The 13,091-nt window shown below is 37.7% G+C and overlaps 1 protein-coding gene across 2 annotated transcripts in view; it reads right to left on the reverse strand.

Annotated features, from left to right (window-relative positions):
• Positions 1–13,091, reverse strand: part of FBXL17 (F-box and leucine rich repeat protein 17) — a 595,501-nt gene that overhangs the window by 18,779 nt on the left and 563,631 nt on the right. For both annotated transcript variants that reach the window (XM_049857839.1, XM_049857830.1), the window contains one exon: positions 6,253–6,395. In XM_049857839.1, the coding sequence (XP_049713796.1) occupies positions 6,253–6,395 (143 nt within the window). The remainder of the gene's footprint in view (positions 1–6,252; positions 6,396–13,091) is intronic.

A 13,091-nucleotide genomic window follows, 5' to 3' on the forward strand; every position in this document is an offset into this window, starting at 1 on the left:
TATTTAAAAAGACTCATTTTTAGAATTTCTGTTTGATTCTCGAGAGGCTAGTTTTCTCCTTTTGAAAAGATCTTCGTGTGTGAGCTTATATTTATGGATAGAATATTACGCATCTTGGGGCAGGTGGTTAATATAGCATATATAAGATTCCAAGGCAGGTATGTTTATGATGTATCCTCCCATTTGTATAATAATTGTATAATAATATTGACGATGATAAAAGCAGTTAACATTTGTTGAGTGCTGACAGTGTGCCAGACTTCGGGCTAAGTGCTTTATTGTAATATCTCATTTAATCTCAAATGATTATTTTTCATTTTCAAATTCCTATTTTTCAGATGGGAAAACTGGGGATTTTAGGGACCAAGTTGTCCAAGGTCTCACAGATAGCAAGGCAATGTAGACAGAATTTGAAAACTGAGCAGTTTGACACTAGTACTCACCATTTTACCCTCTGCCATAAAGTGCCATGCTGTGCTTCTTGGTTTAATACTTAACTACTGGAAAAGCTTTCACTTACCGCTTCTCAGCAGTTCTGGTGAGTAAAGCTGGAAGAAGAAGAGATGGGAACTCTTGGCTAAAGTGAGGTTGAGAGGTTATCTCTGAATTTCAGCTGATGTGTTTTTCCCTGTTTCAATTACGAGGAATAATCAGGAGAGGGTTGTAAAACTGTGTTTTAAAGTGCTCCTACGTGAAAATCACCTGGAGAAACTGTTTTATCAGCAAAAGGAACAAGCTGCTGATGCTTCAAGTGAAGGACTTAAGTTCACGTTTTAGAGCCCCAGACACAACTCTCTCGCCATTTTTTCATCATCCTGTTCTCTTAGAGCACGTGGCGCTGTGGGCAGTCCAAGTAATGGTTACGCCATGCACGACAGGGGACTCCTGCCACATTAGGACAGAAAGTTTTTTTTACTTTATTTTCTTTGATACAGCATAAATTTTAAATCTTAAATATTGGCTCTCTGCAACCTGGAAACAGCTGTTCATATTTGCAGGGAAAGGAGGAGTCCCTGCAGGTATACACTTTGTTTCATGGATGAATGCTACCAAAACAGTCCTGGACACAGTGCCCCACAAATTATTTTTCCCTTAAACTGATTTTTTCCAGTTAGTTCTCTATATTAGTTACAGAGTCCTGTATTATTTTCCCCATAGGCCTTTCCTGCTCCTGATTCCTAAAACAAGCTGCTAAAAACTCCATTTTCTCCACAGAAATATTTAGGGTGTTGAGGCTTTCTCTTACCATAATTACTTCCTGAAAAACACGGTGGTCAATTTTTCTCAAATATTTTTACATTAAATTGGGCACACAAAACTTGGCCCTTGATATTTTAAGGTTGTACAGCAGACTCTTGGCTTTAAAAAGCAGGCTGGTTTCTATTACTTGCTTTCTGTATTGGCTTCTCATTGATTTGATTAAATAAAATCTCACTGCCATTTAAATGAGGGACTCTGTGAAAACCAGTATTTCTTATGGCCTGAAGAATGTAGCAGCATTTATTAAAAGAAATCAAATGTTTTACTTCTCAACTAAGAACTTACTTCAGGAATTGGAACAGGTGAGGAGAAAGGTCTTGGCAATAGCAGCTTGATGAGAAATGAATTAATTCGTATTTTTCATGGTGGGGATCAATAGGAGCCTCCACAGAGGCTCTTGGCCTGTAGGCAGTTGGATAATCAATAGGATCACACAGAGGCGGCTCTCCTCCCCCAGAAGCCTCTCTGATCTTTTCTGGGCGGAATCTTCACGCCTGTGTAATTCTAATTTATGTCAACTAGAAATCAAAGAAATTCCAAGAGGCTTCGGTCATAGGACATTGGGCGGACCTTTCAAAATCTATTTATGTCTACTCCTTAAGTAATGTGGCCCCTACGGCCCTCCAGGCACCTCTACTGGTTGAGGGGAGGAACCTTGCCAGCAGAAGAGAAGCTATCTGCTCAGGGCAAAGGCGCAGGGGCGGACTTAGGTAAATCAAGGTACACTTTCTTTTCTCCCTATTTGTAATGCTGCAGGGACCTAAGAACCAAGTATTTTAAACAAAAATGCTTTGCCAAGAGTGGCTCCCTCAATAACGCTCTTTAATGATACCCCAGACGCTGGCATTTTCAAATCAAATGAACAGTGTATAAAATTAGTTCTGCATGAAGTTAAAAAAAAAAAAAAAATAGAAAGTGAAAGGGAGCTTTTAAAAGCTCCAGCATTTCTCTATCCAACTGCTTTTCACAAGGGGTTGGCATTTGAGAATTGCTACGTTTATGATGTTATTCACTGCTCATAATTCAGGCTCTTGGTCTCCAGACTTCTGTATTAACACACGCTGCAGAGGTTTCCACCACGACATTTTATCACCGAGGTTTTCCAAACCAGCCAGCCAATGCCATGCCACCATCCTCCTCCCCTTCTCATCAACCTTGTTACCCCAAACATTTTTCATGAACCTTGAACACTGCGTTTCCATTTGCCCTACAGCTTTACTGGTTTTTTAATTTTTTGTCCCTTTCAGTTTTGTTCTCCATCTAAACTGCCTCGTAACAAATGAGGAAAATATCATATTATTAGAAGAAACAGATTTGTATAGAATCTGGAATTCACTGAAGTTGTGAAAACAATTTCTATGACCAAAGTTGCTGCTGTCTGTAACTGTGGGAACAGTGGTAAACATACTGCTCTCATTAGAGCGCCCCGTTGATTGTACAAGCAGTTTTAACTAAATCACCAAATAAATGTGCGTTAAGTTGATAGGTGATTTTGGGTCAACTCTAATTCCCAAGGTCAAGTAAGCCTTTGAACAGTCTTTAAGAATATAAGCTCACCCCAATTCATCAAAGCCATCTCACACAGCGTTTTCTTCTCTTGGTTCTTACAATGTACTAACGTTTAGGAGATTAAGTGGCGTCAGCTTCAAAACCCAAAGTAATGCCTCTAACGTGCTTATCCATCCAGCAATCAGAAAAGCTACTCAAACAAGGACTTCTTAACGCACTTCCTAACCTTACAACTGCACACGGAATGCCGCATTTGTTGAACGGCTGCAGGACTCTTCCCTAGGAGTCACCAATGTTGGCAGCCAAACAAGTTCACTGCAGGTTAGTTTAGACATTGTCTGATAGTCCAAGAACATGTTCCTTTCATGTGCAAAGAATATGTTTTCCTAATGCTTCTCATCTGTTCTCTGTTTACCTAACATAAGAAAGAGGGAGAAAACACATTTTCCCACAACAAATAAAACACACTTTATTATTCTTGTAATTCCTCAAAAGCTGAAATGGAGGAAAAAGCACCAGTTCAGGAAAATATAGCCTCCAAATTAAATAAAGAACAAGTAAAAAGGCAACACCTTTTCTCATCTGAGTTTAAATTTTAAATACCCTTTCAAAATGAGACAACCAAAAAAGAAAAACCACTGCCATGGAGTCAATTTCTACTCATAGCAACTCTACAGAACCGAGTAGAACCATAGAGTTTCCAAGGCTGTAAATCTTTACAGAAGCAGACAGCCATATCTTTCTCCCCCACAGTGGCTGGCGGGTTCAAACCACTGACATTTTAGTCAACAGCCGAGCACTTTAACCACTATGCCCCAGGGCTCCCTTTTCAAAATGAGATAGTGGTGGAATAATATATATATATTTTCTCATTTGAAAATTCAAATATCATGACATAAGTTAATAATCAACATAATGATGTTGATGATAAGAATAATCCTAACACAAAGAACTTTATAACAAACATTATTCTATAATGTTAACTCGTTTAAATCTCACAACAATTCTACAAGATAGGTACTGTTATCATTCCCATCTTACACATAAGGAGGAAATGGAGGAACTGAGAGGTTAACTAACTTCCCAAGATAATACAACCAGTAAGTGCAGCCCAAATTTGAACCCAAATTCTGGCTCCAGAGTTCATGTATTTAACTCCTACACGTTTCTTTGCTACTCAAATCTGTCTTTGAATCTTGATGATAATTTTAAATCTGGAGATGCCTAACATAATATAAAATCTGAAAACTGCATAGCTACTTAACTCTAGGCTTCTATTCAACTCAAATCAACAAAGGCTTCTAGGTACAAGGCTTTCCTTGTACTGTATGGGTAGTTTGGAAGCTTCTTTCACCATCACAGAGCCTCTCATGTTTGGCTCTGGGCTGCCTTGAGCCTGAGGACCCCAAGCAGTAAGGCTGGGCCTCAGTTTCTCGAGCTGGGCTGCACTGCAGCAAGTTCTGGCCAGACGGCACCATGCTAGAGCCAATCGACTCCCAGGGCGGTTTTCTGGTTGGAGAAAGAAGGTTCGAAAGCTGTCTGAGCAAAGGACTAAAACCCTAAGGGATACCATTAATCAGAACACATCCCCTTCCAACTACTTTTGGATTTTAATTTGGAGCATTTGGTTAGAAAAACACCCATTCCTTAACTTATGGAAATCAGCTAAACGCTACTCAGCAATATGACTGGAATAATCTTCTGTACTAACTGGAACACACAACTTCCACAATTCATCTCTGAAGATGGAGCTGACTTTAAAAATCTGAAGAGTACAGATGAGAAATATGGTGATTTCCCAGAATGGCTGTGGATACATAAATACATTTTGAATGCATACATTTTGGTGGCCTTGGCTAGACAGCACTCGTGTTCCTTCTGGCGGAAGCTGAGGAGTTCTGCTGTCATTGTTTAGCATTTCTGGAACACTCTGCCTATTGTGGACCCTTTAACTTTGTTTTAAAAGAAGTCAGTTTAAAGTGACAAGGTTAGTAGCGGTGTTAGGTTAGTTAATAGTGAGATTTGATAGAGACTCGCAACCCCTGGGTTTCAGTGCTGTTGCTTAGCTACAAAGTAAGTCTGCTTTGTAGGCTGGGCTAAGAACATATGATAAAATCTCTCTAAACAAAGGACATCATGCTTGGTAAAATAGAGGGTCAGTGAAAAAGAAGAAGACCCTCAACGAGGTAGACTGACACAGTAGCTGCAACAAGAGGCTCAAACATAGCAACGATTGTGAGGATGGCGCTGGACCTGGCAGTGTTTTGGTCTGTTTTACACAGGGTCGCTATGAGTCGGAACTGAATCAACGGTACCTAACAACAACAATGACAAACATATGTTGGCAAATGTCTAGAATAAGTTGGTATATTAAAGTATTTGGAAAAAAGAACTAGGTCAATTAAAAAAACTGACAGAGCACACAAGGGATTTGGAGCATTATCCTATTTGCCCCTCAAATTTGCTGTACTTAGAAAATGTGTGCCCCTTAAGAGGCATGCATTTAGTTTCATTTTCTCTAGTTGAATTTGTCCCTAATCACCATTTGCAAAAGTAGCACGCGTAGTGTATGTAAATTAGTCTAATATGTCTGCATTTCTTGAGCAAGCAGCCAAGGTTAACCTTCTCTAGGGAAGCAGATACCATGCCAGGAGACCTCCACCACAACTGTGCCAAGAGCACGACTCTGAAGGCCTGGGGTGAAATCTGGGCAGAGTGGCCTAGGGCCCCTTTGCAGCGCAAATTAACTACGTTTTAGGATTGTTGTAGAGACAAAATGGAAGTAGCATGGGGGAAAGTACCTCTCTGGTGCCAGGTGTTCAACATAGATTTTTATTATTTTTCTTCTCAGCTTTCAAAGTATCCTGTGTTCAGTGGGGTGCAATTTCCTAAACTCAGGCTCATGTCTTTGACCAGTCCCACAGGCCTTGTGCTGGGGTTCTGGGATTGTTTCTCATCGTACGCTAAGAGTGGCATCTTAAGTGTGGAGAAAGTCAAGCTCCCCAAAATATCCTCTCATCGGCCCTTTCTTGTCCCCAAATGACCAAAATGCACAGATGTTGTGCAATGAAACTGCACGTTTGTGAAAAAGTAATTTAGCACTGTTCTCTACACCTCACTGTAACAGGAAACTTGGAACCCAGAGAAGAAATTTACTGCTAGACTCTGCAAATTGCAGTTTGCCATGAGCCCTTTTTAATTTTGGACCATGCACTTATGGAAAGGAGGACAAAATCTAAATTGACTGTGTGTATGATTGCTTTTTCTCTCTGCATAAGAGCAAAATTTATTATTAAAGAGAGAAATGCAAAAAGAATCTCAAATTGGTTTAGAAAACCAGATATCTTACAATGCATAGGTGTTACAGTATATTTTTATGGCTATTATATGTGTATATATAGAGAGAGACAGAAAGAAAGGGTGAATGTATCAAGCTACTAACTATATTGATATTAAGGAAGCAATTTGACAGAAAGCTCTTACTTTATCACATCTCATCAGCCCCAAATATCTCAGAGACTTGCTGCTCTGTGCAATCAGGGTGGCTCCTTGATCTGTAATTTCTTTACACCATCCGACATCCACAGTCTCTATTGTCATGCTGTACCTTCCAATGGCTATCAGTGCTGCAAAGAGGGACAGAGAGGAGGAAAGCAAGCATGAATGTTAGTACTATAAGGCATCTCTTTTCATTATGACTATTTCTCTCATCACTAATCTGTTCCTGAAACATTGTGTGTAAATGATTTTTTTGTAAACTAAATTAAATTTGAAATGCTTTAGGAAAGCTTGCCCTATGACAAACCCTTTTGCAAAGTGAACAATCATTCTATAAATTTCCTTTCATAGGAACAAAACCTCTTATCTGTGTTACTCATTATAAGACTACATAGAGTTTCAACAACATTCAAGTCTGCGACAGCAATAAATGAAAACGAATTACACATATAACATTACAAAAACCCCAAGCAGTAACTAAAATTTATCCAAGATAACTTTTAATAATTTTTTGAAAAAGAAAAACCAATGTAAACACCATTTTGAGGTGTGCTATACTGCACGTGAATTTATTTACTGATTGACATAATTTTTTCCATGTGTTTGTGAACTGCAAAGTATAAGAGTATATAATATTTTTCACATTAGTCCTTCCTAGGGCTGTTAGAAGTTACGAGTACATTATATATATGGTCAAATTTAATTGGTACCATGTTAAAAAATATATATATATATATTTTTTAATGCAGTAAAGGGAATGGATTTGTTACGGTGAATTTCCTTCCTATATCAGAAGTCTTCCTTCTATTAACATAAAAAATGAAGCCTTTCATCTGAAAGCTATGACAGTATCTCTGGCTTTCCTGATAGGTTAGTACTGTACCACTCCTAAAGTGCAGATGGTTATCCCATAATCTAATACGTGCACGATTAGCAAAGCTCCATGACCCATCATTCTGTCACAGAGCAACCGGTCGCTGAAGGTGGCTCTTTTCTACAGACTTCTGATCTGATAGACGTACACACCTCCACATTTATTGAGCAGAAAAGAGATTTCAAACCTCCAACCAGATTAAGTTTATGGTGCGTTGGTTTGTGAATCAAAACAATGCCACGAATATTAAAAAGGAAAGAGAAATTGTTTACTAATTATTGCCTTATTCTAAGATAGCATGAATTGATTTCTGTGATATTTAAAGGTGGATGATATTTCCCAAATATGCTACTTGCTCACTAGATTGATATTAGGAGCACAGTGAATTACTCATGTAAATAAGCGTTAACTCTTACAGCTCACCGAAAAGAACACTTGGCATAATCTCTTTTTTGATCTACATTGGCAATTTGTTTTCATTTGTTTGATTTAGTAGAAAACTTAGGCCCATGCATTTCAATATCAAAGCACTTCCTGGTATCCAAATATTGAATACCTATAAAACCAATAACCGTGACCCCAGTTTTTCCCAGTGAAAAAACTATTTTTTTTTTTTTTAAGTTCATGACACCGGTTTGTTAATGCTCTCATCTTTGTACATGCTATTTTGGCATTTAACGTTTTCCAAGGGGAGACTATTAGCCAACTACTGAAGGTTTACTGAATTGGTCTGAATAATATTTTTGTGTAGTGGGAACAATGTCCCAGGTTAATTCCATTGGTGTCCCTGATCTCAGAAAATTATCGTTCTCTCTGGTAATGTCATAACCTTCATTGGTTATGATATCCTGAAGATCTCCCATGATAAATGAAGTACGAGATTCATAAATTTCTTTCAACACAAAGTACCCTAACAGTGATTTCAAAACATAAAAAAAGTACAAATTACAGGATGGCCCAAGGTTGGTAGATTGTGTACATTTTTCCCCGCACCCCAGGCATGAGGCTGCAGTTCTGCACTACTCAGAAAAGGGTAAACCAAATGAAATGATAAGTTTTCAGAGACTGTTTTATAAGCAAATGAAGCTATTGACTGTAGGCATTAAAAACCCTGGTGTTTAGTGACCCTTTCTTGCCCAAATTAAAGCAAACAATAAATAAGACAAATGAAGATAATTAAGAGTATTCAATTTTTGTTTTGACAGTTTTAGCACTTACTGAAGTTAGAATTAAACTTCATTATTCCGTAAGTCATTCAATCATTCAACAAACACCTAATGAGCATGCTAACATTTTTGACTACTATCCAATGTGCCAAGCACTGGTCTAAGAATTTGAGGTGCACTGTCTCATTTAATCCTCACAGCAAAACCATGAAGTCTTGTTTTTATTTCCATTTAAAATCCATAAAATGGAGGCACAGAGAGATTGAATAACAGTGTCACAAAATAGTAAGTGGGGGAATGAATGAGAAGCTGGAGCCCTTCTCCCCAGCTGCACATCAGATATACTAAACCAGAAACATGGGCCAGGCACCTGGTGATTCTAATATGTGCAGCACAAGCACAGTGTGGAACTGCAGTGTGACTCTGTGCTGGGTCCTGGGAAATACTAAGATTCACTGAGCCCACTGTGTGTTTTATGGGGTGGGGGAGGAATGGGGATAGAGATGAGGAACAGGCAAGTAAACAGTAACAATACAACGCTGTTCTCCCATCTCTTCCCATTTTTAACTCCCCACCTTTCCAATCTTGAGAGTTGATCACCCTATCACTTACTGCTATACTTATTAGCTTATTTTTATTTCTGCCTCTCTCATTAGAATGACAGCTCCTATTCACTGCTATATGCCTAGCACCTAATGTATGTCTGGTACCCAGCAGGCTCCTAAAAATAGTAGTTGAATACGCCAATGTGCTTAGGTCCATTACAGTGGCATGCGAAGGGGGCGTGTGAGCCTCTCACTCCTAGAGGAGGAGAATACCAAGGAAAGCCTCACAGGAGCTGAACTAGGTCTTGAGGGATAAGTAAGGATTCTCCAGGAAAACAAAGGGGTGAGGGCAAGTATGTTGAGCTAAAGAAACACCATGTATAAAAGTAGACTGATGTGAAAGAGCAGGGGCATTGCAAGCCATTCTGTGTGGTTGGAGTAAAACTGAACAAGGAAGTGGCAAGATTCATTCATTCTACAAATATTTATTCAATGATTAGTGGCACTGGAGTAGGTATGGTAGATACAAAGAGTGGCAAAAACAAGCAGAGTCCTTGATGTCATGAAGCTGTGACCATAAAACAGAGGCCAACAGAGCCTTTTGATTCCAAAATATATACTACCTAATATAGTTTTTCTCTCTCTGAACATACCGTACTCTTGGAAATTTTTTCTTTGTTGGTAATGAACTAGCTGAGAGATCTCTAGTGTGCATAGTCTCAAGTTCAGTTCCACGTGCACCACTTAGTAGATTTCTGACCTCAGGATGACATTTAACTTTTCTTGACTTCCTTACCTGGACAGGAGGGATGCTGACTACCTATCCTGCCTACTTCACAGAATTGATTTCAAGTTCAAACGAGACAATACATGTAAAGAACTGTGCACTACATGAATGCAATGATTTATTTGACAGCTCCCCAAACCATCCTGCAGTGTTGCAGTAGATACAAAATGAAAAGACTTAAAAAAGTTTTGAAAACTAAAAAGCTCTGGGCAAATGAACACATTATATAAGTACTTAGTCATTATGCAACTGCTAGAGTTCTTGAACTACCTATTCTCCATCAGTGATCATGAACTTGGTAGACTGCACCTGGGCTGAGAGGGCTGTAAATGTAATGAGTGTTTACTACCTTCATTAGGGGCTGTTGACACGTTACAGTGGTATTTACCGAGCCTTGAAAAGGGATGAATTATGCATGGCTAATTCCTAATTCCAACACAATTTTAATATACCTTTTTTTATTTGCTAAGTGCAAAAAAAAAAAAACTTCAGTTAAAAAAATTACACAGACCAAAAGCTGTAGTTCAGAAACTTATATGTTGATCAAAGATATATAATAACCCACTAACAGGTATTTCCTTAGGCAGGAGATGGGAGGATGGAGTGACTGAAAAACACAATACACTTTATTTGTATTCCTCCAAGAGTAGCAAAACTTCATAATAACTAAAAGTCAATATAATTGAGGTTTAAAGTACACAGATAAGGGGAAGGCTTTCTAATTACGACTGAACATCCAGAAGCAATAAAAAAGATGGACAAATTTGACTAAATAGAAATAAAAATATTTGCATGGCAAAAACAATATAAACAAAGTCAAAAAACAACTGACAAACTGGGAGAAAATATTCACAACATATAACACAGAGAGTGAATATCTCTATCATCTAAAGAACTCAAAAAATTGGGAGACAAAGGACCAAAAAAAAATGCTGACCTAAAAATGCAAAAAAAAAAAAATGAACAGATAATGGACAATAAACAATATACAAGTAGCCTTCAAACATATGTAGAAAATTTCAAACTGAGTCATAATTAGTGAAATGCAAATTAAAACAACACTGATATACCATTTCTCATCTATAAGATTAGCAAAAGTGAAAAACATGATAACACAGTCTGTTGGCGAGGCTGTGAAGAAATAAGTACTCAAATATATTATTGGTGGGAATGCAAATTGGTACAATCCTTTTGGAGGGAAATTCGGCAATACTTAAGAAAAACACATAGGCAGGCAGACCCCAGCTTACAAACAACCAGATTATGGACAACTCCTACCTGCCCTTTAAAGTTATGTAAATTTGCCCTCACTCTGAAACAATTAAACCAACAAATTTTTCATCACAATCACCTTCACTTGCTGCATATGCAGCTTTTAAATCACTGAAAAGGCTTTTCTTATGCTATAATGTAAGGCTACATATGAGCCATAAGCACCTGTTCTGACTTACCTATAAATTTTTAAAGGCATACTCAGGAATGGCTCTTGATAGTAACCTGGGGACTGCCTGTACACTTAACTTCAGACCAAGAAATTCTGTTTCTAGGAATCTACCCAGAAGATATCCCTCTAACAATACAAAATTTCACTTATACAAGTTTATTTATCAGGGTATTGTTTGTAATTGCAAAATGATCAATGCAAACAACCTAAATACCCATACGTAGAAGAATGGTTGAATAAATTACACTACTTGCACAAAATGGAATACTATGCGGCTGTAAAAAGAAAAATGGAAAAGATCGCTATTAATTAATTCAGAATGATTTGCAAATCATTAAGTAGAAAAAGCCAAGTGCAAAAGAATATGTATGGTGTGCTACTGCCCTTCATGTAAGACAGAAGGGAATATCTGCTCCTTTGTGCAAAAGGAATGCAGGAAAGATAAACCAGAAACTACAAAGGCTGTTTATCTATAGAAAGTGGGTGAGAAAGGAGTAGAAAGGAGAGAACATTCAATGTGGGGGAGATGAGGAGGGAGACACATTTTCTGGATATTGCTTTTTGTATTGCTTTCACTCTCTGAACAACAGTAATGCTTCCCAAAATAAACAAAACCAAAGGACCAAGGGGGGAGGATATGAAATACAAACAATAACAAATCAACCTAACTGTATTACAAATGAATGGTATAGCCTAGATGAACAATATAACCACACTGAGAAGGATGGGGAAAAAAGAACTAAAGTAGGATTGAAAAACATTATTTTGACTGAATACTGTAAGGAACAGAACTATAAGCAAATACTGTAGTCTAGTTAGTAAATCTACTTGTCACAGGGCTATGAGTTAGCAATTCAGTAACTACTTTATGTGTCAAAGAAAAAACTGGTGAAATTCAAATAGGGATGTGTATTTAGTTAATATTATTGCTTTAATATTAATTTCCTGGTTTTGATCATTATACTACGGCTACATAAGTTGTTAACATTAGGGGTAGCTGGGTGAAGTGTGTATGTGAACTCTCTGTACTATTTTTGCAGCTCTTCTGTAACTCTAAAATTATTTCAAAACCAAGAGTTAAAAAAAATGAATAAGCTAATAATAGTTAACAAGTGAACAAATTAAATAGAAGACTGGAATTTTCTAAGCGAAAACAAGTATTATTTTCACACTCGGAAGATCTGATACATAAATGTTAGGAATAAAATAACATTTTTCCCTATAGGAGGAAGATGTCATCCATTAGTCATACAAATACATTAACAAGTGACCTGCAAGTACCATTTTGTCCTTCCCAGTTCTGTCTTCTGCTATGAATCTATATACCTGGAATAAAATCAGAAGAAATGCCCTAGTGCTTGAAAGCATCAGGGTTAACATTTAACAGGAGGATTAACATCTTTCATGTAATACTTGGATAAAAGCCATTTGGAAAGAAATTTCTTGGCACAGTTACAAAGCGATAAATGTGAAAAGTGCTCTTCTTTGTGGAAGCTACACAGAAGCTGCAAAAACAAAGAAATGACACATTCAAGAGCCATTTGTTGTTGTGCTGATGGTCCTTGGGAAAGCTCCTTCCATCCAGCAGCAACTACAGCAGTGGTTCCTAACTCTGGCTGTGCAGGAGAATCACAGGTGCCTCGTAAAAGTACAAATGCCCCAGTCCCACCCCGAGATTACGGTTCAGGAGAAGCTATAAAAAAGCTCCCATGATCCTAATGTGCAGCCAGGGCTGAAAACCACTGGAACAGAATAACCTACAACTCGGACAATGTCAGTCAGCTGAAAACAAAAGAACTCACTTTAAAGGATATAAATAGCTTGTAAGTGACGTGTTCTGATAGTTAAAAACAATTTTGCCTCTCAAAAAGTAACCAATTTTTGTATGTAATCCAATACTTTTTAATCTTCTTACTGCTAATTTATGTCCTTTACTTCCATTTTTATAGATTATTATTATCTTTCTATTATTATGTTGTAAACTCAATACTGACTATACAGTACTTTT

The sequence above is a fragment of the Elephas maximus genome, chromosome 2, assembly GCF_024166365.1.
Source record: "Elephas maximus indicus isolate mEleMax1 chromosome 2, mEleMax1 primary haplotype, whole genome shotgun sequence".
Lineage (NCBI taxonomy): Eukaryota > Metazoa > Chordata > Mammalia > Proboscidea > Elephantidae > Elephas > Elephas maximus.